Source organism: Theropithecus gelada, chromosome 20, assembly GCF_003255815.1.
Source record: "Theropithecus gelada isolate Dixy chromosome 20, Tgel_1.0, whole genome shotgun sequence".
Classification (NCBI taxonomy): domain Eukaryota; kingdom Metazoa; phylum Chordata; class Mammalia; order Primates; family Cercopithecidae; genus Theropithecus; species Theropithecus gelada.
The window spans coordinates 6,032,015-6,058,335 of NC_037688.1; the positions used below are offsets into that span (position 1 = coordinate 6,032,015).

The following is a 26,321-nucleotide window of genomic DNA, read 5'->3' on the forward strand; positions in this document are numbered from 1 at the left end:
CTGTGTTTTTTTTTTTTTTTTTTTTTTTTTTTGAGACGGAGTCTCATTCTGTCACCCAGGCTGGAGTGCAGTGGCATGATTTCGGCTCGGTACAACCTCTGCCTCTCCAGTTCAAGCGATTCTCGTGCCTTAGCCTTCCAAGTAGCTGGGACTACAGGTGTGTGCCACCATGCCCGGCTAATTTTCGTATTTTTTAGTAGAGACAGGGTTTCACCATGTTGGCCAGGCTGGTCTCAAACTCCCGACCTCAAGTGATCTGCCCACCTCGGCCTCCCAAAGTGCTGGGATTACAGGTGCGAGCCACCGCACCCGGCTTACGTGCATTTTTTATCACCACAAACAAACTCTGTACCTAAAAAGAGTTCCAAATTCCACCCTCACCCCAGACCCTGGTAACCACTACTTCACTTTCTCTCTGAATTTGCCTTCATATGAATGGGATTAAACAAGAGTTGCCCTTTTGTGACTGGCATTCTTACTTAGCAAGCCATCAGCTGCTCGAATAGTCACTGGGGCAACTAATTTTCACCCAGTGTCCTCCAGAAAAGAAAGATCTGGAGGGTCAGGCTACTGTTTTTCTTCAGAATAATGAGGGGGCAGATGGGTAGGGATGAACCTCTTCCTCCTCTGCCACTTTAGCTCAAAGGAACTCCCATCTTTTTATTATTTGCAAGTTAGCTTTCTGTTTCACATCTCTGCCTTGTTGAACCATGACCTATCAAGGTGTTTTGTCAAAAAATAATACTTTCCCTGGGAAAAAGCCATGTGGTAGCAAATACCAAAACTTTTTATGGCCAAATAATACGCCATTATATCCATAGACCGCATTTGGTTTACCACTCATCTGCTGATTGTTTCCTCCTCTTGGCTGTTATGAATAATGCTGTGAACATGGGTGTACACATCTCTCTCGAAGTCCCTTTGGTCCTTTAGGGATACATATACAGGAGCGGAATTGCTAGATCACATATGCTAAGGTCTGAATGTCTCTCCACCAAATTCATATGTTGAAGCAACCACCAATGTGTTACTAAGAGGTGAGGCTTTAGGGGGTGATTATGTCATGAGAGCTCCACCCTCATTAATGGATTTAGTGCCTTTATAAAGGGGCTCAAGAGAACCAATTACCTCCTTTTTGCCCTTCGATTCCCTTCCACCATACGATGACACAGCAACAGGCCCCATCCTAGAAGCTGAGACTGGGTCCTCAACAGATACCAGTCCGCCAGCACGCTGATCGTGGACTTCTCAGTCTTCAGAACTATGAGAAATAAATTTGTTCTTTTAAATTACCCAGTCTCAGGTATTCTGTTACGGTTAACACAGATGACTAAGACAACAGGATAATTGTTTAACTTTTTTGAGAACTGCCAAACTTTTCCACTGCAGCTGCACCATTTGACATTCCCGCCAGCAATGCACAAATGTTCCAGTTTCTCCACATCCTTGCCAACACTAATTTTCTGGGTTTTTTATAATAGCCCTCCAAATGGCTGTGACGTATTTTGATTCTATGTCCCTAATGACTAGTGATGTTGAGCATCTTTTTCTAGCAAAGACCCCTGTATCACAATAATTATGCTGGATTTTTTATTGAAAATTATTAACTCTAGGAATTTTAGTTCACTAGACCTAGGGATATGTGTATTTTACCAGTATTCCACATTTTATGCATGGGTTTTTAAAACTTTTCAAGTATTAAAACTAAAGCTTTAGGTGCTTTATCAAGAAATTCTACACTGTCCACTGGAGGCATCCATGTTTTTACTCGGCTCTGCCCCTTTAGTGGTCCCTCTGAACCTTACCTCAAACCTTGCGTCAGGGGTAGATCCCTACTTGCTTGGTGGTTACAAATGCAAATACAGTGAAGAATGTCATCTTTGTGATTGTTCCTAAAATAGTTCACGTCAGTTGAGAAATCCGTGACCGTAGTTAAAGTAATGTGATAGTGAAGTCTACCACCGTGAGCTTCCAGTACTAGGTGATTTGTCTGGATTTACAGTGACCACAATCAACTATGTGGTCAGGTAATTCACTGCTGAGGGCTTTGGATTTTCCTTTATGAACTATTGAAATGAGGTCAACTTGACTATTACTAAGGGACATTTTGCTACAAAGAATGTTAGTTTTGCCAATTCCCTTTCCAAATCTAGAATTTATTTTAACCAGGATTTTAGATGTTAAACATCAAGTAGTTTTGGTTGTTTCAAAGAAGTAACATGTTTAAGCTCACATTATTTGAAGTACTTCAGTTCCTATCCCCATGAAAATTGTATCCAGCAGCTTAAAACAGACGACTAGTTAGTCATTATCCAATTTGATGATTTATAGTGCAACATTAATGCTCATTTTTTGTTTTACTAACATTTGGTGGATCCCACAATGAAAACTGCACTTAAAAAAAAAAAAAAAAAAAAAAAAAAAACGCTGAAAGAGGAAGGAAATATCAAGAGAGTCTGAATAGACAACAGGCAAATCTGGTGAGCGGTCATTGAGATGTTTTAAATGTTACCAACAAAAGGACTTCTAAAACAATTTTAGGAAAAGCTTTATTTGCCATAAAAATTCATTTCTTTGGAACATACTATAGTTTGTACTTAATGAACTAAAGAATAGTTACTCAATGTGTTTAACATTTTGGGATCTAACAAAATCTTTTGTATTAAGTTCAACTGTAACATTGTCAGCACATTTCTAGGCAATACAAACTCTTGAGGCTAAATTCTCATCCTGACATGACAGTGCAAGCCTGTCAAAATGTGACCCCAAAACCAGGTGTCCTTTCACTCCATTATATCTGTAAACCTGTTATGCTTTTCAGAATTTAGAAAGGCCTAAGAAAAGTACTTCTATGATAATAAAGTATATTTTCTTTGTCAAATTTCTAGAGCTATGTAAGGATAGCGAAAATATTTGGTTCAGCAAGACATTGGGGTATCGTGCCAGGCATAATAAGCACTTTATAGCACATCTAGCCTTCCTCATTCCCTTACGCAGTGGACACCATACCTGTTTATGGAGGAGGGACCAGGCAGAGATGGTATTTAAATAAAAACCGGTAGATACAGGGTCAGAAGTCAACCCAGGCAGTTAGAATCTACAGCCTATACTGTTTGCCACCAAATCTTAGTAGATGCTTGATAAGGAATGTTTGGATGGTGCCATTTTTAGATAAATGTACATTTCTTTTGGTAAATTCAGGTTAGGATCATAAGCAGTAAAATACCAAATAATCCTTTGTGTTTTGAACATGCACACTGGATAAGTGGGGAGGGGAATGACCAAGCTTCAAAATCCGAGTCTCTGTAACAATCTATCTGTACCTTTCATGTTTAATCTATACAAATGACCACAGTCCTGCATGGTAGTTCATATGCACTATTCACCCTGTCGAATTCCGACATTACTTTTATGTCCATTCTAATGCAGCAGTCACAGACTGACCCCCCAGGTATGCTGAATTTGATCCACTGTTTTCTTAATTTGGATTACTTACCAATTCTTCCAATCAGGAGTGTGAAATAAAATTCTACCATTAGTAGAATCACTGCAGATGTTCCTGAATATGAAGAGCTTTTGGGGGTTGGAGGCGGCACACTATTATTTTCGTGAGCTAAGCTATCTACAGCCACTTATGTAAGTTTGAAGTTTGCAGAAATGTGGGTCTTAAAATCATACATATTATAATAAAAAATTGCTCACAAAGGAAAAACTGTTCCCCAACAATGAACATACCAAACTGGCCCATGATTAAATAGGACAATTTCAAGTTTAAGGGTGTAAAAGCAACAGAACAAAGTTAATGAGTATCTCCCATACCTACCCCATATACAGCCTGAAAGAAGACATCAAAAGAAATGGAAGAAGTCTTCATTATAACAAGCAACTTCAGGACAAGAGTTATGCCTCATAAATCAAATGTGTAATGGACCACGAAATATGGCTATAGATTTTACCTCTATAGACTAAGAATATGAAGACCTAAATGCAAATTAATACTAAAATGTCAAGCTTATTAACTGTCAAACACAAAATGTACTACCTTAATTTGCTTAAATTAGCAAACCATGAGGTGAAAATGAAAATGGAAAACTTCACACTGCTACTGGTGTCCTCTGGAACCTCTCCAGAAAGCAATGATGAAGTATGTAAAAAATAATCCCAAGACTATACACAGAAAACATACAGATATGTTCATGGTTTATTTATAAATAACCAACAATAAATTACCAAGTAAATATCCAACAAGAACCTAAAACTACAGTGAATCCTCATAAACAAAAATTGTTCTTCCAAGATTATTAAAGTGGTGAAACACTCAGATGAGCATGTTGTGTGATGAAAGGGCTCCCAGTACCTTTGAAAATAAACATGTGGCTGGAGTCAGGGGCTCATGCCTGTAATTCCAGCACTCTAAGAGGCCAAGGCAGGAGAATCACTTGAGCCCAAGGGGTTTGAGACCAGCCTGGGCAACATAGCGAGACCCCATCTCTACAAAAAAATTTAATTAGCCAAGCATGATGCTATACACCTGTACTCTCAGCTCTCAAGAGGCTGAGGTGGGAAGATCACTTGAGCCCAGGAGTTTGAGGCTGCAGTGAGCTGACTGCACCATTATACTCCAGCCTGGGTGACAGAGGATGAGCACATGCACATACACATAAAAAACTGGAAAAACCACCTCTGAGTGAATAGCAAGACTACAGATCTCAATTGTATGTGCAGTTTTATAATTTCCAAAGTCTACATGATGGACACATACTTTATAATCAACATACTTTAAAATACTAAAACTACAAAATGATATACCTCCACGAATATACCCAATGTTTTGTTTTTTGAGCCAAGTCTCAGTCCGTCACCCAGGTTGGAGTGTAGTGATACGATCTTGGCTCACTGCAGCCTCCGCTTCCTGGATTCAAGGGGTTCTGCCTTGGCCTCCCTAATAGGGTGTGCCATCATGCCTGGCTTTTTCGTACTTTTAGTAGAGACAGGGTTTCACCATGTTGGCCAGGCTGGTCTCGAACTCCTGACCTTGAGTGATCTGCCCACCGTGGCCTCCCAAAGTGCTGGGATTACAGGTATGAGCCACAGTGCCCAGCCACTTTTATTCTGAAAGATATTGGGAGCCCTTTTACATATTGTTAAGTAATCCTTTTACCATACAACATTAAATATGGAATAAAAGTCGCTTTTTCCAAGCACATATGCTAATGAACAGACCTGAATATAAATCTGTGGTTGAACTGTTATTCTCTTTCACCATAAAAATGGCTACGCAAGGCTGGGCGCAGTGGCTAACGCCTATAATCCCAGCACTTGGGAGGCAGGCAGATCACAAGGTCAGGAGATCCAGAACATCTTGGCCAACATGGTGAAACCGTCTCTACTAAAAATACAAAAATTGGCCGGGCATGGTGGCACGCACCTATAGTCCCAGCTACTGTGGAGGCTGAGGAAGGAGAACCACTTAAATCCGGGAGGCCGAGGTTGCAGTGAGCCAAGATCACACCACTGCACTCCAGCCTGGGCGACGAGTGAAACTCCGTCTCAAAAAAAAAAAGAACAAAGGCTCCACAAGCACATTATAACCAGTTCAAAAGATAATATTGACATAAGGATGAGACTACACAATCATCTTTTCTGAAAATGGATAATAGAAATAAACTCTTACCCAAAATTATCCAGAATCAGTGGTGGGATAAGGGTGAAGTCCAAATTTTCATTAACTTTCTAGGCTTACAGTACCAATACAAACCACACAAAATTATCTTTCACTATTCAGAAGGCAATTTCAGAATCTTGCCATGTGCCTCAAAGTAATTAGCAACAGTTAACTACATGGTACTAAAGGCATAATGGTAGCTAACATTCACTGGATGCTGATATGAACAAAGCACTGTTTCAGGTAACATACCTGTACCCCATTAAAACTTTTTAAGTATCTACCATAATTTAACCCCACTTTACACATTAGGAAACTGGGGCCCAAGGTCACACAGCTGGTTAGTGGGGTAGAGCCGAGACTGGCACTTAGGTGCCTGAAGTCTGGCTGCAGAACCAAGGCTCTTAACCACTAGGCTATGAAATAGTAAATTTATTATTTCATTGTGCTTTTTTAAAGAGGTGAAAAGTGGTCAGCATTTTAGTCATTCTCCTGACAGTTGTAAGAATCAAAATGTGGGCAAGAGGGGCAGAGCATGGGAAAGACTGTAATCCAGAAGCCATATACCCAGTTATTTGCTGTGATTTAGAGTATAACTCTACCACACTTAAAAATGACAACACACAGCTTTCTGCTATATAATTAAAGTACGGAATGAAACAGGAAAATAACTTTGGATTTTATCAAACTTAGAGCTAAAGCAGACACAGTAAGATTTTTTTAATTTGCCAGAAATTCTTTTAATGAGAATTATAAAAGACCAAAAACATTTTTTTGCAAACTGCCTTTTTAAACAAACGATTTGCTTTTAATTACAAATACTGTGCATGACGATGCCTTCTTTTGCAAAACCAATAAATACAAGAACAAATTTTAAACATGTGATTTATCCAAGATATTTGAAAAAGGAAACAAAAGCCTGATTTGCAGTACTTATAAAAATCAATTTATTCTCTAACCTTTCAAAGATTAAGCTCAAAGGTGTGACTCATCCGTAGAAGAGAGAAAGAGAGAGACCATCTTACAGATGCTTTAAATAGCTTTTGATCATTTTTCCGATGTCACCTTTACTTTCTGGAACTCATAGCTTCACAAAGTAGCTGATTTTAAAATATTTCTAATGAACTGATTAATGGGGGAAAAGAAAATATTGAACACATGTTATAAACTTTTACCATAACAAGTATGCATATCAAAAGACACTAACTTTAAAATGGTACAAAAAAAGTGAAGAAAAACCTGAATTACAGAAAGTCAAATTTATTTAATGAAAAACTAAAATTAATAAAAATTAGCAAATACACACACAAAAAAGCACACAGCAGCACTATGTATTGACTCACAAAGGGGAAAAGCAGTGGCCCATGACCACTCAAGATGGCTTGTCAGTTAAAGGAAAAAAACCCAAACGCACACACCCACGCACGCACACACTCCCACGCAAAAACAAAACAAAACAAAAAAACTATTTTTCAACAATACAATCTACAACAAACACAAAACTCAGAATTATTTTACAATGCTTCCTTTCTTAATACAAAAGATGCCCATCTTGGGTGTATATACATATATTTTTTCAGTGGTTTACTGTTGACTTATTTTTAAATATATTAGTGTTACTACATGCAACTGTTTCCTGTATTTAACAGCCTTTCCTTTCATTTACCTTCATGTGTCTAGCTTCCACCTACCAAAAGATTTTTAGGTTGGCAGGCAGATGGGTGCCTTATTTTCTGTGAAACTGAAGTTTTAAACACTGGCCAGAAAATGTTTGATTGCCATTTCAACACATGGAAATAGTTACATTGATGCCTAAATTGCCATTTTCTGCAAAAAGCTGTGCAATGCTGGTGTCAAAGACTAGGCAGTCGCTATTCATAATGGCTGTTGCAATTCCTTCATGAATAGATCGAGGAGTCGCTTCCCAAGTCAATCGTCGCCTGTGACCATTTAGCTCAAGTCGGTAAGCAAAATTTTCAGCTTGCTTGCGTGTTCCTATCAGCTGTACGATTGCAAAGAACTGCTGGTGACCATCGTATTTTTCCTGTTTCTCCAAGACTAACATGAAGTGAAAGCCAAAACAGGACTGCATCATCACCCAGTCAACAGCACCAGGAAGATTAATGTCTGTAGCAAGGAAAACTATATCCTCTCCCTGTAGGGTTGTAATGGACTTATGCTGATGCATCAGATGGGGCATTACAGCATCCAAAGAGCCTTGCCATTTACAGGAAGCACCAGGGCACGGACAGGAATAAGGCCTAAACTCACAGAGCTCTTCGTGGTCTGCTTTTTCTGTGTGTGGCAGAGTTATTTCACATCCAGAAGAGGCATATTTACAGGGGAAAAGTACTGAATTAGCCACTTTCTCCATAGCCAAGTTGCGAATGGATCCCAAAGGGCCCCGGCAAGTTGGACAACATGTGAGCTTTGGGCGACAGTTGCTACAAACAAGATGGCCACTCTGACATTGAAGAATGGGTGGTAACACATAGTCAAAGCAGACTGGACACTCAAAAAGACTCGCCAAGTCATTGTTGGATGCAGTTGTGCCAGTCAGGGCAGGCACCCTCTGGGATGGTGGACACTTCGAGGTACCGGTAGGTAATGCTGTAGCAGTCTGACGGCTCATTTCTGAAATAAATACATAAGGAGGCAGGAGAAAAATAATTATAACCATGACTTATTTTACAAATAATGTTTACATGCCAGAAGTACTTTTAAAGTTTCATGCAAAATTTACTGAGCAAAAGAGAAAGAAAAATAAATAGAATTTAAAAAGTAACATACTAAAAAATAAAATTACACTGAATGTGCACTTTATTAGGATCTGTACACTGGATAAGCTCTCTTTTCAAAATATTCCAGAAAACATTTGGAACTCCCTTAATCGTCTTTGGATAGACTACATGGAATAATAAATGCTAAAATAGAAGATGGACCATAAACAACTAGAGAAACTATACAAGGAACTGAAGTTTAATCGAATCCATTTTGCTAGGACTCTCTCCCTGAGACTCCCTTACTCTTATTTCTTTCTAATTTGGAGTCAGCTATTGATAGGTATAGGGAGTTACAGGTGAAGTCCTGGATAAAATCGGCACTCTGTATTCACACGGTCTGCATCCAAGGACTTCACCACAGCCAATGGATTGAAAATATTCAGAAAAATTTACAAATAATACAAAATTTTTAAAATACAGTCTATAACAACTATTTACGTATTATTTACATTGTATTAAGTAATCCAGAGATAATTTAAATTATACAGGAGAATATGCACATACATATACGACACCATTTTCTATCAGGGACTTGAGCATCCTCAGGTTTTGGTATGGGGAAGGGGGTCCTAGAACTAATCTTCCGAGGATACCGCGGGCCAAGTGTAGTTCCAATGCCAAAGAATCAGAGAACCTTCCATTAACTCTTCTTAATGGTAAGCCATTATCTACTCTAGAGGTGTGCTTTGGGAATGAGGGGAGGGGTCACAAGGGGAAAGGTCTGCTGCCATCCCATTATCCATCTTTACCTAATTAAGTCTTCCCCCCAAATTATCATCAGCCAGGTATTAATCTTATTTCTTACTGATTAGTGCCCACCTCAAGAGTGAGGGGATGTACTCGCTAGTGAAGGTAGCAAAAATATAAAAATAAACACACAACAAAGGTGAAGGGAGACATAGGAGAAATGGAGGGCCATCTCAAAACTTTTTAGTCTGGTAGAGAAAGTACATCTTTCTGTTCCACTTTCAATCCACAATATGTATCAGACATAATGAACAAAGGAGGAGAGTCAGGAAGAGACAGTGAAAAAGGAAAGAACAAAGATGACAGCACGGCAGAGATAATATACTATACTGGGGGTGGGGGATGAAGTCAACAGGTGAAGAACCCCTTGCAGCCTAGGGTTCTCCAGCGTTGCTGAAACATTCATCAGCAGAGTAATCAACATTATTTAACAGGTAAATGTCATCTGGAAGAAATAATCGACAATGTAACTAGTCAAGCTGAGTCAAACATAAAACAAGCAACTTTTCCCAGGAAGCTACCTGGGCTGGGATATTGCAGGCCACTATTTGTCTTGGGGGTGGAAAAAAGATCAGTCGATGTCCTAAGAGTGCACTCCTAGTAACTCTACTAAGCCATATTCTTTTTTTTTTTTTTTTTTTTTTTTTGACATGGAGTTTTGCTCTTGTTGCCCAGGCTGGAGTACAATGGCGCCTGCTCACTGCAACCTCTGCCTCCCAGGTTCAAGCAATTCTCCTGCCTCAGCCTCAAAAGCAGCTGGGATTACAAGTGCCCACCACCATGCCCGACTAATTTTTGTATTTTTTAGTAGAGACGGGGTTTCACCATGGCTGGTCTCAAACTCCTGACCTCGTGATTCCCCGGCCTCGGCGTCCCAAAGTGCTGGGATTACAGGCATTAGCCACTGCGCCCGGCCACTAAGCCATATTACAAAATTAAAGCTTCAAAATTAATGTTTTAATTCAATTATAGTCATTATTCTGTTGCAGGGAACTTTTAAGAAACAATGTTGGTTACCAATGTGACCAAGTAAATGCAACTTGGTTTCTAGATTACCCAAGTGGTTACCAACTGATAGCTTAAATGAGGGCTTAAGGTGAAGGAAAAATAAAGATTAATTCCACATCACTAAAAGGATATTTTAAAGTTCAAGAGGCAACAAAAGTGACAGAATTCCATCATAATGTGTCTCATCATACGGACTCAGAACATGAATCAACTCTCATCTGAAGCCCAGTGTGACCCAGGTGTTCTGTCCCCTGACAAAGGACTATAAAGGAGCTCTCCTGTAATCCAGTTTCCCTCTGAGTAGATTCTTTGTACATATGACATCCATTTTATGTCACTTGTAAAACAGTGGGCTCAGTATTGCCAAAACACCCTGGCTGTATGCTGTATGCCTACTGCATGGTCCAGTTTACTTCAGTAAGCAGCATAACAATTACAAAGTGGTTCCTTGGGCACAAAACAGTCTAGTCAACCAATGCCTTTCAGATTACTAAACCAAACCAAGGAATCACATCCAAGGGCAGTAAACTCAGTTTATATTTAACACAACATAGCTACAGACCAAGAAAAACACTGTTGTTCACAATTTCTTGACCTAGCAATAGTTATACATTTATCATCAACAGTTCAGGCTCACAATGTATCTTTACCATTTTCCAAACACTATAGAAAGCACATTTTAACTCCTATTCAAAGTGTGAAAAAGAACTGAAATGTGAACGGTATTTCTTGTGAATGGAGGTATTACAGGACAGCAACTGCTAAAGCCTCTCAAAGCTCCAAGGGTGGAACCCAGCTCCATCTTGAAACAGAAAAGGAATCCCAACCACACAGCCGCCCTGCAGTAGGAACTAAGGACAGCCCTGCAGAAGTCATGACGTAACCTGAAGTTTGATTTAAACATAAAAAAGCACAGCAACCCAAATGAAACATGACTGAGAACCTCGGAAACGGCTGGATTCTGCTGCAGCCATTCCCTAAGCCAGACAGGTTCCACTGACTAATAGCGTTCAAGCTTCATAGCCTCAGCAACCTATCCTCTTAATGTCAATACCTTTTCTCTTCCTTGTCCTGGCCGCTGGTAAACATGTGAACAAGACTCCCCTCCAGGAGTACAGAGAAGGTGGAGTAGCCTTTCCCGTCATGAGAAGTCAGGCCGCGCATTGCGTTTCCCCCAAGAAGTAAAGGAACAGGCCCCTCCTGGGCACTTTCTGCTCCTAAGCACAGAAGACCCAAATTCGCGTCTGAGGTCAGGATCCAAATATCCATTTACTTCTCAGAAGCACGAGTTACAGAGGTGGAGAAAGGAAGCCTTCCCATCCCCAGGAGGCAACCACACCTCCCTGTGAGCTCAAATTCGGCTGCATCTCCAAAAATGGGAGCCACAGCTGCGCTGTCCTCCAGTGTGCCCTAAGCTTTCGTCTGTCTCCCAAGTTTGTCTTCTCCAGATTCACTCCGTAGGCTACTGCCCAGCTCCGGTGGAGGCCGGGGATGCAGGGGGCGACGCGCTCGCTGCGAAGGAAGTGCGCTCCCTGAGCCAGCTCAGGGGCTACTGCAGAAGCCTGCCTGCTGGAGAGCCATTTGGAGCCTCGGCCGGGGCTGGGCCTGCGTTGGGAACGCCCACTCCAACCCGGGGCGCCAGGGCCAGCTCAGGGCGCGCAGCGCGCAGGGCGGTGCCCGTCTTGCTCGCGCAGGGGTGGGGCTGTGCCCGCAAGCCCCGCCCCGCAGCCCAGGGCGGGGCCCCGCCACCCCGCTGTTGACCCCATCCCACCCCAGCGACATCAAGCCTTCCTCAGCATTTCCACCAGTTTAAAATTAGGTAGAACCATGCTGTTTTCGGTAGGTCACAACAGTCGAATATCGGCAGTTTCTCACGGTTTCGATCTAAGAGCTACAGCGTATCTGGGAAATGCGTGCCCACACCGGCGCTACATTCCCGGTTCATCATGCAAACTCTAAATTTTTAGAGTGAAAACATTCTCCCTAATTCATTCAACAGCTATTTACCGGGCATCAACTACCATATTTACTCAATTCTAGCTCACTTCATTTCTACTCCTATGGGCACTATATTTTAAACTCTCCTTCCCCGCTGTGAAAAGACTTCGCAGGAAAAGTTGTAAGCACACTTCTGCCACATTAAACTCCTACTTAAACCTCCTAAGAGATTATACTCTTCCCACTCTGGGAAAGCCATCTTAAATGGCCTCATTAAACACAGAGTAGCTTGTTTTGTTTTTAAACAAGCATTACCCTTGCCCCAATAAAGTCCTGGGCCTCAGATTTGCATTGCATCAGCTAGTGCGTGCAGAGGTTTAACCTGTCATTACATCATGCTTAGGGCAGCCTCCAAATGCAGCAAGAGCTGGCAGTGAGGAGTGAACCCAATGCAAGGAACTACAGATTACCCACTTTCAGCAAGAAATTTTAACTCTACCCACTTCCTCACTCTATTAACAGTGTGTCCAATCACCTCAACCTCATTTTACAATACAGGCTACACAAAACAACATTAGGAAAAGAAATATAATTGAAAATAGACACAGTCGTGCCAGAACTATTTTTTTTTTCTTTTTTCTTGGGACGGGGTCTCACTGTTGCCCAGGTCTGAGTGCAGTGGCACAAACTACACTCACTGCAGCCTGGGTCTTCTGGGCTCCAGCAATCCTCCCACCTCAATCTCCCCAGTAGCTAAGACCACAGGCTGGCACCACCACTCTCGCTAATTTTCTTTGCATTTTTTGTAGAGACAGGGAGTCCCCATGTTGCCCAGGTTGGTCTCGAACTCCTGGACTGAAGCAATCTGCCTGCTTGGCCTCCCAAAGTACTGAGCCACTGTGCCCGGTCTGTATTTTTATTTTCTAATATTTATTCATTCAACAGGTCTTAAATTTCCCTAGAGAAGAAAATTTCATATATTTTAGAGAAACTTCCACAGAACTATGAGAGAACCAAAATGTATACAACAAAAAGATGACTGATTATTTCTCAAGCAAAAGATATTTCACTGTTTACCAAACTCCAAAAGATCTGTACAGAGCCTTACAGCACACTTCTGAAAACCACTCATCTATAGACAGGCCCCTCTACTTAATTAAGTTAGAAAAGTGGAAGCATTCTAGAGTCATCTACACTTGGATTCAAACCCAGGCTCCCCTAGTTATTCAGCTATAAAACTGGACTGTTTCCAGACTCAAATGGCTTTTGTCTAGATTGAGATGGGTAATTTATGTGTATCACGGGTGGTACATATTCCAGAATATTTAAGTTTAGAGCTGAGACCGGATTTAATTGCCAAGTCATCAATTAGAAACTTAGAATTTGTAGATTCCAAGACACACACTCCAAAAGATGCCTTAAGCTTGCAAAGGTGATCAAACATGTCTGCCAAGAATCAACCACCATTTAATTTTTAGCACAATAAACCTTAATTCTCAACTGGGTAGAATATTTATTTACACTAGTTTTACAAACCGCTGAAAAGTTCACAGAAGTACCTTAAGACAAGCCCACAGAATCCAAAAACTGGCAAAAATCCCAAACTTACCAAGAATGCACTATTACCGATACTTTCTAAAGCCTACGTCCCAAGCCCAGTTTGGTATATAGTTTAAGTAGATGTCAATCTAAATAAAAACATTTTAGAATCAGCCTTTAATGTTGTCTTAGTAATTTCAGAGCATTCAGCCATTGATTTACCATGCATACTTAACAGTAGAAAGATAAACTTTTATTCTCAATTCCACGTGGCAATCTTTGTTTCCTTTTATAAATTACTTATAAAAGTTTAAAATGGAGAAATGTAGTCAGATATGGGAAAAAAAGCATAATATATTGTAAATGAAGTTACAAATAGAACACAGGAGGGATGGGGTGAGAAATCAAGAGGACTACAACATCAGACCAATGAATCAGTTATCTGTATGAGGATACTGGTGATTTTTAGCTATCTTTTCTCCAAAGGGGACAATAAACTGCTTTATAAAGTCTGATTAACAACTATGAAAACAGTCAAAATGAGCAAAAAATAAAACATGTTTATTCTTAATTTAGTAAAAAACAACAACAAAAAAGAGCCGGGCACGGTGGCTCATGCCTGTAATCCCAGCACTTTGGGAGGCTGAGGCGGGTGGATCACCTGAGGTCAGCAGTTCAAGACCATCCTGGCCAACACGGTGATACTTTGTCTCTACAAAGTAAATACAAAAATTAGCTGGGCATGGTGGCGTGTACCTGTAATCCCAGCTAAGGGAGGCTGAGGCGGAAGAATCACTTGAACCTGGCTGCAATGAGCCAAGATCGTGCCACTGTACTCCAGCCTGGGCGACAGAGCAAGACTCCGTCTCAAAAAAAATAAATAAATAAGGATAGGATGCAATTATCACTACCCCACCTCTAGTAACAAAAAAATTATTCTTAGAAACAATAAAATATAAAGTACAGGTATCAGATTACAAATTTGCTCTTTCCATTAGAAATCTTAATTAAATAAAACTCCTCCATTCAAAACACTAAGGTTTTTCTTGTTCCCAGAATGCCTTTTGGTTAAAAGGGTGCTTTCCAAACTCATCTGACATTGTGGCAGGTATTATGTAGAAAATGTTTTACGTTAAATTTACGTTAATTAAACACTGCTTCTATTTTAAGATTTATTTGCTTCTCACACAATGACAATATTAAGGCAAGTCTCTTAAAAATTCAACGAGTTAAAAATGCCAAAAGTTAAAAACTCAAACACTGTTATAAGATAATGAGGACAATAAACAATCTATAGTTTGCAGAACTGTAGCAAAGCAATAAAATGATTTCTTAAAAACTGTATGTTTTTCCTAAAACCTCCATTTTTCCTGAAGATAATTCTGAAAACTTTTCAGCTACAGAAGAAGTTACTAACAGGTCTAGACAGATTGATTATTGGAGATGAGGGAAACCCAGGAAAACTGCTGTCAACAGAAGACAGAGGAAAGGCAAATCCTGACTTAAATGCGTTCAAAGCAAAATACAACCCCTTGCTAAATCATTTTATTTTGAGGCTTCCAACCAAGCTAAACATTAGCATATACATGGGGTTTGGTGGCTCATACCTGTAATCCCAGCACTTTGGGAGGATCACTTGAGCCCAGGAATTTGAGACCAGCCTAGGCAATATACTGAGACCTCATCTCTACAAAAAAAAATACAAAAAAATTAGCTGGGTGTGGTGGCATCAGCTGTAGAGCCAGCTACTTGGGAGGCTGAGGTGGGAGGCTCATCTGAGTCTGGGACGTAAAGGCTGCAATGAGCTATGTCTGTGCAACAGAGTGAGACTCTGTCTGGGAAACAATAAAATAAAGTGTAACATCCCCCCCCAAAACAATGCAAGCCCTTCAGCATGCCAATAGGAAAACTTTCCCTTTCCCACCAGGCACAATAAAGATTGTACTAAACTCCTAACTTTGTCAAAGCAATTAATCAAACCTAACTACCCTTGAATCCTTAATTTTGTGGTGTAATCACAATACTTCAAAGAAAGTTTCTGAAAGGATTACGAAAGTGATTAACTCTCCATCTTAGTCTAAGTCTGAAGCTCTCGCATAAATTCCACAGCTTTGAATCCTGGTCACAACCCCTCTTCCCTAAGAACTAAGTAAACTATGCCCACTGTCTTCTGCTATTCAGTGATGTAGGTGAAAAGCCTAATGCCATTTTCATTCTCAACCCTTTGCAGATAACTTTCTGATATGCTAAAGCATTTTCCAAAACATACAGGTATCCTCAATCTCCAGCAAGTGAACAGAGACTGATGGCAAGAATGGCCACTCCCTTCCCTTTCCCTTAAGTAGGAAGAGCCACATAAATTCTGATTACATTACTCTTGTAACTTCTTAACTCCCTCTATATAAGTTTTCATGCTTAATTTTCACATCTTTCCTTGGACCTTGATTGTTGGTTGTCTAAACACAGAGGCAAAGTGGAGACTTCCCTTTATTCTCATTAATGAAGAACTGCCCCAAACACGTATTAAGCACCTACTAAGTGCCAGGTATACTCCTCAATGGTTTACATATGTTCTCATTTAACCTTTCCAAAGACCAAAGTTAGACATTTATCCCCACCTTACTTAAGAAAATAGATTTCAAGGCCAGGTGTGGTGGCTCCCACCTGTAATCCCAACAACTTTGGAAGGTCAAGGCTGGCGGGATCACTTGAGGTCAGGAGTTTGAGATCCGCCTGGCCAACGTGGTGAAAACTTGTCTCTACTAACAATACCAAAATCAGCCAGGTGTGGTGGCAGGTGCCTGTAATCCCAGCTACTCAGGAGGCTGAGGCACAAGAATCGCTTGAACCCGGGAAGGGGAGGTTGCAGTGAGCAAGATTGCACCATTGCACTCCAGTCTGGGCAACATGAGTGAAACTCCATCTCAAAAAAACAAAAAACAAAAAACGAGTAAGAGCAAGCTGGCACATGCCTGTAGTCTCAGCTACTCAAGAGGCTGAAGAGGGAGGGTCATGTGAGCCCAAGAGTTCAAGGCTGTACTGCACCATGATTGTGTCTGTGAACAGCTACTGCACTCCAGCCTGGGCAATACAGCGCCTTGAAATAAATACGAGCACAGCCAGATGTTTTGCTGTCTCTAATCTCATCTTCTTTTGAATAACCCTAAAAGACAGTATGTATGTTCTCCTTACCCTGGTATGAAATATTTAATTTACCATTCAAAACATCTTGTCCATATTTACAAAAAGTTGTCAAGAAAATAAACTTCCTAAAGTCTTTAAATTAAACCTTTACTTTCCATCAAAGTGATAGAATCACATATTCTAAGTCTGCCATTAAATTATTAGATAATGAAATCAAAGCAAAGTGAGTACCATGGAGACGAAAGAGCAGAGAAGAGCAACAGAACCAGGCAGAGAGTCAAACAGGCTTTTTCAACTTTTTATTTCATACCACACATTACTAAAAAAATTCAAATAACCTTAAAACTTCTTAGCAACACACCTGAAATTAAAATTATTGAAACTATGTCAGTCTTGATTACGAACTAATCTGCAATATAACCAAGTCTCAGTGTCTAGATAAAAGCATTCAAATACTACTTACTTAGTTATCTGAATACAACCATTTACTACCTTATGTTTTATATTCTCTCAGGATACAAAATTCTCAAATATTCCAGTGCACACTTGTTCTTATACTCCATCTTGGCATTTAAGCTGTGCTTTTTAAAACCTTACTTATAAAATTCATGGTACCTAGTTCTACACTCTACTATACAACACATTCAACTTCACATTCCATCTGACAAATCTGGCAGGTAAGCATGTACACACACACACACACACAAAGAAAAAAATTTTTACAGCAGATCAAAATTAGCAGTAATCTATAGAGTTTGTGATACTACACTAAGCATTAAAGAGCATATTGCTAGGAAGACTAAAGAAATTAAAGAAACAGGGTAAAAAGTCACATTAGCGAGTCCGATACATTTTGACTGATGACTCTTTACTAGTGAAATAGAAAAAAAGCAATGGAATTTATAGGAAAGAAATGCCATCTTTTAAAAAATCATGGAGCCTTATTAAAATTCAATTATATTCAGTTGAAATAGTTACAATCTGTGTTGACAAAAGCAGTACCACCTGAAACTCTAGCCAAACCATTTTAGTTACTTCAACTAAGGATGTAACACAAGAATTAACAACCTGTACTAATTTCCCTCAAACTAAGGAGTTTCACAAGGAGTTCACATTTCTCTAAAAATTTAATATTTTACTTTTGTGTTTTTAATAGTCTAAAAAACATATCAGCACATTCTGAATCATCTGAATACACCTGCTAGCCATGTAATTAAATGCCTCTATTCATATTTATGGCCACACGGGCTCTAAGTTGGTCCTATAGTACTCTAATTACACAAGCTAAAGAGAAAAACTGAGGTAGATCTAACACATAAATAATTCATTTGTGTGACGCAAAATGCCATCATGGTTTCCACTAAAGCACTTATATGTCAGTGAAAAAATTAAGATTTCATACGACCACATGATACAGGGCAATTAAGGTATGCTTAACTCAAAAAGAACCTTCCTGGTAACAGTCAATTTTGCAACCGTAAGTCAACCCCATAAGTGCAGTTTCAAGACTAAAATTCAGCCAACAGTATCCAATATTTTACTGAATCAGTAATTTGAATTTCAATGGTTCTGTGGTTTTGTTTGTATTTAAATTGCAAGTTTTGAACTGTCAGCAACACCTGACAGAGTTGACGGATCACTGGACTCCTGCTAATACTCTGTTCGCCGACTTCACATACTCTTGGTTTTCCTATCTCACCAGTCACTCCTCAGCTTCCTTTTATTCCTGCTCTTCTCCCCAAGTTATTGAAATTGTAGCTGCCTACAGATTACTGCAATCTCTTCCAAACCAGTCTCCCTGTTTCCATCCTTGTCTCCCACCCTTACACCCTAAGATGTTCTTTTATGTACACTGGTACTTTAATGATCTCATTCAGTCTCCTAGTAAATTCCATCAACATGCTAAGGATTTCACATTTTTTATCTCCAGCCCAGATTTTAAAAATAAACACAACCCTCCAGATTTGCCTGAAACCCCAGATTTGTACATCCAATTGCCCCTTCAGGGAGATGGCCAAAGAGAAACTCCTTATCACCTCCCCAAGTCTCTCTCTCCACTCAGAGTCTTCCTTATTTCAACTGATAGAGACTCCATCCTTCCAGTTACTCAGGTCAAAAGCCTTCAAGTCAGCCTTGATTCTTCTCTTTCACAACATACATCTAAAACAGTCAGGAAATCTTATTGTACCTCCCTTCAAAATATATTCAGAATCCAACCATTCCTCCCTACCTCTACCACTACCATCTAGTCCAAGCCACCAGTATCTCTCATCTGGATTACTGCAATATCCTCCCAACCAGTCTTAGTTTCCAGCAATGCCTCTCACCCTCACCACCTAATATGTTCTAAGAACAGCAATTAATTAATCCAGTTCCATTTTATATCAGATGACATAAATCTCTGCTCTATACCCTCCACTGGCCACCCATGTTAGAGTAAAAGCTGAAATCCTAAAAATAGCCCATAAGGGGCCAATATGTATAAGGATACAATATGGTGCTGTGTTCCCATTACTCTCTGACTTCATCTCCTACTTTGTTCCCCTTTACTCATTGCACTGACTTCCTTGTTCAATGGCAATGCTAGGCTGCTCCTTTGGGTCTGTGCCTTAAAATACTTTTCTCCTGAATATCCACGTGGCTAACTCCCTACCTTTCAAATCTTTACTTGTTACATTCAATGACACTCTCTCAGACCCTCTATTTAAAATAGCAAGCAGCACCCCGTCCACTGCCCCTCTGTGTACTCCTAAATCTTTGCCCATCTCACGCCTCCTATTCTTTTCCCCGCAAAGAATGTATCATCTTCTAACAGACTACATAATTAACTTACTATTTTTTATTTGTTGTTATAGGCGCCCCCTGTCCTCAACTGGAAGGTAGGATTTTTGTCTGGCTCAATTATGTATCCCAAAAACTTAATACAGTGCCTGGCACATAGTACAGGCTCTAATAAATATTTTTTGGGTGAATAAATAAATCAGAAAACAAGAACTTTGGACTTTTGGTCAGCAACATCCAGGGTCAGAAAGCAACAGAACAATGCTTTTACAATTCTCAAAGAAAATTATATCCTAGAATTCTATACCCAATTATCCTGAAAGTGTTGAGGGCAGAATGATGACGCAAGGTTTCAAAATACTACCTACCCTGGATATGTTCTTAGGAAGCTCCCGGAAGATAAGCTCTTCAAATACAAGGGAAGAAACCAAGAAAGAGAACAGGGTTACAATAAACAGAAGGCTGCATCTAGGAGAAAGGTGAAGAAACTACTGAAGATAATGACACCTTTATGCTAGAAGAGGGCAACTGAAGGCATCCAAACAACCTGATGGAACATTTAGACAAGCGGCAAGGAATGTGAGGTAGCATTAACAGTAAGCACAAAAGAAAACAAAGCCAAAATAGGAAGGAAAAAAAAAAGGTATTACCAACAAAAAATACAAACTAAAGAATGCAGAGAAAGAAGTAATCAGTTTATTACATGGCTCAAACTGTGAATAACTTTGACAGTCAGGATAATGCAAATAAAAAACTGCAGTGTTACTAACTAAATTAGGAATGTAGGAATGAGAAGGGTATGCACATGTGATGGGGGCAAGAAGAGTTAAAGTCACAAAAGGAAATCAACAAAGAAAGCCAAAAACTGAAATCTAAAAACAATAGAGGCGTGTTATTTAAAGACAAAGATAAATGCAAAAATAATAAGCTAAAAGAAGTCAAAGTGATGACTGAGGCATGAGAATCACTTGAACCCGGGCATGGAGGTTGCAGTGAGCCAAGATGGCGCCACTGAACTCCAGCTAGGGTGACACAGTGAGACTCTAAATAAGAAGTCTATCCTCTAATCCACACATGTTGGCAAAGGAGTGGGTATGTATGGATGCCTGTTTGTAACAGTAAACTGAAAACAGCCCTATCCTAAGAAAGCAGTTAAATTACAGTCCATAAAACAGAATACTGTGCTGCCTTTTTAAAATAAAATGGACTCATATATCAGACCTACTAACATGTAAGAATCAACTGTTTAAACTGGGGGGAAAGGCCGGGCGCAGTGGCTCACGCCTGTAATCCCAACAACTTTGGGAGGCTGAGGCAGGCAGATCACTTGAGGTCAGGAGTTGGGAGACCAGTCTGGCCAACATGGTGAAATTCCATTTCTACTAAAAACACAAAAATTATCCAGGCATGGTGGCAGGCACCTGTAATCCCAGATACTAGAGAGGCTGAGGCAGGAGAACTGCTTGAACGCAGGAGGAGGTGGAGGGTGCCATGAGCTGAGATCAGGCCACTGCAATCCAGCCTGGGCGACAGAGCGAGACTGTCTCAAATGGGGGGGCAGAAAAAAAGCCACAGAATATACAAATTACAATTTCATTTAGGTTTAAAGAAAAAAAAGGTAAGTATAATAGATATGCATATTGATGTATCTATTTTCATGTATGTACGCAGGTATGTAGCATGTAATGAAACAGAAAAGAAACTGGAAGGACATCCAAACTGCAGAATGTAGTTTAATGGTTTAAGATGCAGGATCAAAGGGAGAGCAAGTCTGGAATCAGACACCAGAGAGAGATGGGACCACTGAACTAGAGTCACACGAAGCATCAAGAACTGTAAGAAACAGAGACTGTAAGCACAAATTTCATCGTTTGAAATTACAGTACACAGTTCAAACATTATAGTTCTTAGAGGTGATAATCATGAGAAATACTACAAGAATTTAGGTCAGATCAAAGAAACTAAAATATCTTTGGCTGAGTAGAACAAAAAAAATGTGAAGCACACACAGACTACACTAAAATGTCTACAACGGTTACTTTTTAGTAATCAGATTATAAATAATCATTTGGGGGTGAGGGGGGATTTCTGTATTTCTCAAATGTTTCATAAAATGATTGGCAATAAAAATATTACACTTAAAAATTTTAGTGCACATTTTATGTTTCCACATTTTCTGTTAATGAATTACTAGTACTTCTACAAAATATAAAATACAGAATTCAAGAGCCGATTTTCTCCTTGCTTTCACTTTTTTTCTTAAAATTCCTCAAATAGATGGATACTTACAGGAACTTAAAACCAGCCTATTCACAAAAAGCTACATATTTTGTAGACGTTTTATTTTATACTATAAAAAAAATCTTAATTTTTTTTTTTTTTTTCTTGAGACAGAGTCTCGCTCTGTTGCCCAGGCTGGAGTGCAGTGGTGCAATCTCAGTGCACTGAAACCTCCACCTCCCAGGTTCAAGCAATTCTCCTGTCTCAGCCTCCTGAGTAGCTGGGATTACAAGCGCCCGGCACTACACCTGGCTAAAAATATCTTAAATTTAACATTTTAAAAGTTAACAAAATTTATGATAGCCCCCTCTCCTCACAAACTCAAAAGAATACAGCCTGCAAAAATTAACATCTGTATAGACAAGTTATGTGAAGTTGTTCTAACAAAGCTAAATCAGGGCCCTTGATAAATTTTTTAAAAGTAAAGCTACCTTACTCAACAAGCCTGAGCGCTGGCCAAATTCAAAAGAGCAAAATTCAATGCGAAATACAAAGGAAGGAAACCAGGAAGAAGTTTTTAACAAGGAGAGGATTACTTCATTTTGTTAAACAAATTATTGAAGTAGTCTTTCCAAGGTAGAGTCTTCGCAGAGAAGCTAGTATACACTTACATTTACTGTACCAACCATCACTAGACCAAGGTGGTCGATGTGACACTAATAAATAACTATACCAAGTACAGTGAAATATTTTCTACAAAATTCAGGACTGGCACTGAATTCCTTAAGAAAATATTTCTCACTGCAAGATCTGTTTTATAAATATAATTAGTTCTCCAAAGGTTTTTCTCTTTCTAGTTCATTCCATATGTGCCCAGACTCCCTGTTCAAAACAAAAATGAATAAGCAAAAAAAAACAAGTAAGTTCAAACATGACTGGGCAACCACAAATCTAATGAAAGGTTTCTGCCAGCATTATTCTGGTCATACCTTGTCTATAACATTAAACCTAAAGTTCTGAAAGGTTTTGTGTGTTTGTTTGTTTGTTTTGAGATGGAGTCTTGCTCTGTTGCCCAGGCTGGAGTGCAGTGGCACCATCTCAGCTCACTGCAACCTAAGCCTCCTGGGTTCAAGTGATTCTCCTGCCTCAGCCTCTGAGTAGCTGGAATTACAGGGGGATGCCACCACGCCCAGCTAATTTTTGTATTTTTAGTAGAGACAAGGACAGGGCTTCACCATGTTGGCCAGACTAGTCTTGAACTCCTGACCTCAAGTGATCTGCCAGCTTTGGCCTCCCAAAGTGCTGGGATTACAGGCGTGAGCCACCATGCTGAGCCTCCTGAAGATTTAAGGAAAACAAAATCATTCTAGAAATACTGGTCAGAAAGTATTTGAGATTGTCAGCGAAAAGAATACGACTTAAAAAACAAAAGAAAGGCCAGGCATGGTGGCTCACACCTGTAATCCCAACATTTTGGGAGGCCGAGGCGAGAGGACTGCTAAAGCCTTTGAGTTTGAGACTAGCCTGGGCAATATAGTGAGACCTTGTCTCTAATAAAAATAAAAATAATAATAAAATAAGAAGTACTGGGACACAAGGCTATTCAGCTGGTAACTTTGTCATGGACAAGCAAGTAATACTCCTTAATCACACAAAAAACAAAACGTTGAGTGAAAGAAGCCAAACAGAAATGAAAGAGTACAGGCCAGGCGCAGTGGCTCATGCCTGTAATCCTAGCACTTTGGGAGGCCAAGGCAGGCGGATCACCTGAGGTCGGGAGTTCGAGACCAGCCTGACCAACATGGAGAAACCCCGTCTCTACTAAAAACACAAAAAATTGCCGGGCGCGGTGGCTCACGCCTGTAATCCCAGCACTTTGGGAGGCCGAGGCGGGCGGATCACAAGGTCAGGAGATCGAGACCACGGTGAAACCCCGTCTCTACTAAAAATACAAAAAATTAGCCGGGCGCGGTTGTGGGCGCCTGTAGTCCCAGCTACTCGGGAGGCTGAGGCAGGAGAATGGCGTGAACCCGGGAGGCGGAGCTTGCAGTGAGCCGAGATCGCGCCACTGCACTCCAGCCTGGGCGACAGAGCGAGACTCCGTCTCAAAAAAAAAAGAAAAAATTAGCTGGGTGTGGTGGTGCATGCCTATAATCCTAGCTGCTCGGGAGGATGAGGCAGGAGAATCGCTTGAACCCAGGAGGTGGAGGTTGTGGTGAGCCAAGATTGTGCCACTGCACTCCGGCCTGGGCAACAAGAGTGAAACTTTGTCTCAAAAAAATAAAAACAACAACAACAGAAATGAAAGAATACAAACTGTATGTACTGTTCCATTCATATAGGGCACAAAATTAGGCAAAGTCAATCTATGGTGTAAAAAGTCAAGAGGTGGTTTTTTTTTTGAAGGTGGCGGCTCCTTGTTTCTTCGATCTGAGAGGTGGTTACAATAGCGTTCCCTTTGTGAAAATTTGTCAAACTGTACACATGATTTGAGCACTTTTCCATATGTATTTAGGCTAAATGTCAACAAAATAGTTTACATTTAGAAAATAAAAGTCCTAATATTGCTGTAGGTATTCTCCTAGAATCTCCTTGAACAGCCAGATGCTAACATAAGCTAACACTTCACAGCCTCTCTCCTCTCTTTCCCTCTGCACAGTTCTTCAACCTGTCTCTCTCTACTACCCATTTGCTCCAGCAACACACCTCAGGTCCTAGAGCAGTCCAAATTCATCCCTACTTCATGGGGCTTTTATCTGGCTGCACTTTCCATGTAAGATGTACTCCTTCCTGCTTCAATAGAGGGCTAGCTCCTTATCCTTGGACACCAGGTCTCCCTTCCACCCCACTGGTCACTTCAACACTTTGACTCCTTTATAGTACACTTCACAATTTGTAATTCTGTTTCTTTCTTTCTTCACTAGAAGGTAAGTGGTAATATTTAGAGAAGTAACTTACTCAACTAATTTTTTTTACAATAAACACTTGCTGTGTTAGGCAATGTGCTTTGGGATGCAAAGTAGGCAGTGTCCCTGCTCTCATGGAACTTAAAGTCACAAACAAAACTAATAAGTGATAGAGACAAGAGACACATCCAGGTCTGACTCTTAAGGGCTTGTCCTCTTAGCCACTTAATTATACTGACACTCTAGCATTACGACATGGGGGCTGGGGGCTAGGGGCCGGGGGCAAGAAACAGCAATATACTTAATAAATGTTCATGTACTAATAGAACTACGGGTTAGAGAGGTTCAGTAATCTACCCAAAGTAGCACAAATAGACATTTCAGAGGCTAAATACAATTATGAGCAAAGGCACATAGATGCTAAAGCAGTGTTCAAGGAACAGAAGAACCCAGTTGGCATAGGGCAAAGAGGAAACACAGGTAATAAGGCTGGCAAAGTTTATAAAAAACAGTATGCCTTGGTAAAAACAAAACTAAAAGGCTAGAAGAGTGTAAGAACAGTGTAAAGTCAGTCACTCAATAACTGTTTACTGAGCACCACCTATGTTCCAGAAAGAGAGTCCTAAACTCTTGAGACACAAGGATGATCAAGTCCTCATAGAGATTACAGTCTATTTGGGGAGGCATACAACTAAAGAAAAATTATAATTCAGGAGGATATGTTACAGTGGGGCCGAGCAGAGTGCTATGGGAACACAGAGATGACACCCAATTCAATGTGCAGAGTTCACAAAGAGCTTCTCAGCTAGTGATGTCCAGGCTGAGATAATAGAGCTTAATAGGATCAGAGGGGCTTGCAAGTAAAGTCCAAAATGGCAGGGGAGTAACAAGAGAGGCCAGCTCAGGAGAGGCTATGTACTTACGAACCATATCAAGAACTTAGAGGACTTTACACTAAAGCCTTTTAAGTCAGGTTCACCTATTAGAAAGCTCACTTAAACTGCAGTAGGAAAACTGACTGTAAGGCTAGAGACCAAAAGGAGACCTCTTAAAGGTAGAAGGAATGAATGCAAATGTGAAGAAGAGAGGCAATGCCAGCTTTGAGATAGAGAACAGAAAAAATATCTGCAAAAGATATCTGTATCTGAAAAAGAACTGTTATCCAAAATACGCAAACGTGTGTGAACACAGTGGCTCAGGCCTGTATTCCCAGCACTTTGGGAGGCTGAGGCAGGCAGATCACTTGAGGCCAGGAGTTCGCCAGGTTGGCCAACATGGCAAAACCCTGTCTCTACTAAAAATATAAAAATTAGCTGGGCATGGTGGCTCATTCCTCTAATCTCAGCTACTCAGGAGCTACTCAGGAGGCTGAGCATGAGAACAACTGCTTGAGCCTGGGAGGTGGAGGTTGTAGTTAGCTGAGATGGCACCACTGCACTCCAGTCTGGGCAAGAAGAGTAAGATTCTGTCTCCAAAAAAAAATAAAACAACAAAAAACAAAAACTCACCAATGAAAAAACAACCCAACTTAAAAAAAGACAGTCAAAAAGACCTTAACTAACTCCCCACCAAAAAAAGATATACAGATAA

General features: G+C 40.2%; 2 protein-coding genes across 5 annotated transcripts in view; one reads left to right on the forward strand and one right to left on the reverse strand.

Moving 5' to 3' along the window:
• LONP2 (lon peptidase 2, peroxisomal) overlaps positions 1 to 8,881 on the forward strand; it is a 125,523-nt gene extending 116,642 nt beyond the window's left edge. The window contains exons 16-17 of the mRNA XM_025369572.1: positions 2,435 to 2,480; positions 7,346 to 8,881. Of these exons, the coding sequence (XP_025225357.1) occupies positions 2,435 to 2,480; positions 7,346 to 7,465 (166 nt within the window). The 3' untranslated portion in view covers positions 7,466 to 8,881. The remainder of the gene's footprint in view (positions 1 to 2,434; positions 2,481 to 7,345) is intronic.
• SIAH1 (siah E3 ubiquitin protein ligase 1) overlaps positions 6,381 to 26,321 on the reverse strand; it is a 37,214-nt gene continuing 17,273 nt past the window's right edge. For 3 of the 4 annotated variants that reach the window (XM_025369578.1, XM_025369576.1, XM_025369579.1), the window contains one exon: positions 6,381 to 8,299. In XM_025369578.1, coding sequence (XP_025225363.1) covers positions 7,449 to 8,297 — 849 coding nt within the window. In that variant the 5' untranslated portion in view covers positions 8,298 to 8,299 and the 3' untranslated portion in view covers positions 6,381 to 7,448. Of the gene's footprint in view, positions 8,300 to 11,257; positions 11,771 to 26,321 lie in introns of those variants that run through there. The other variant, XM_025369575.1, reaches the window with a different exon arrangement.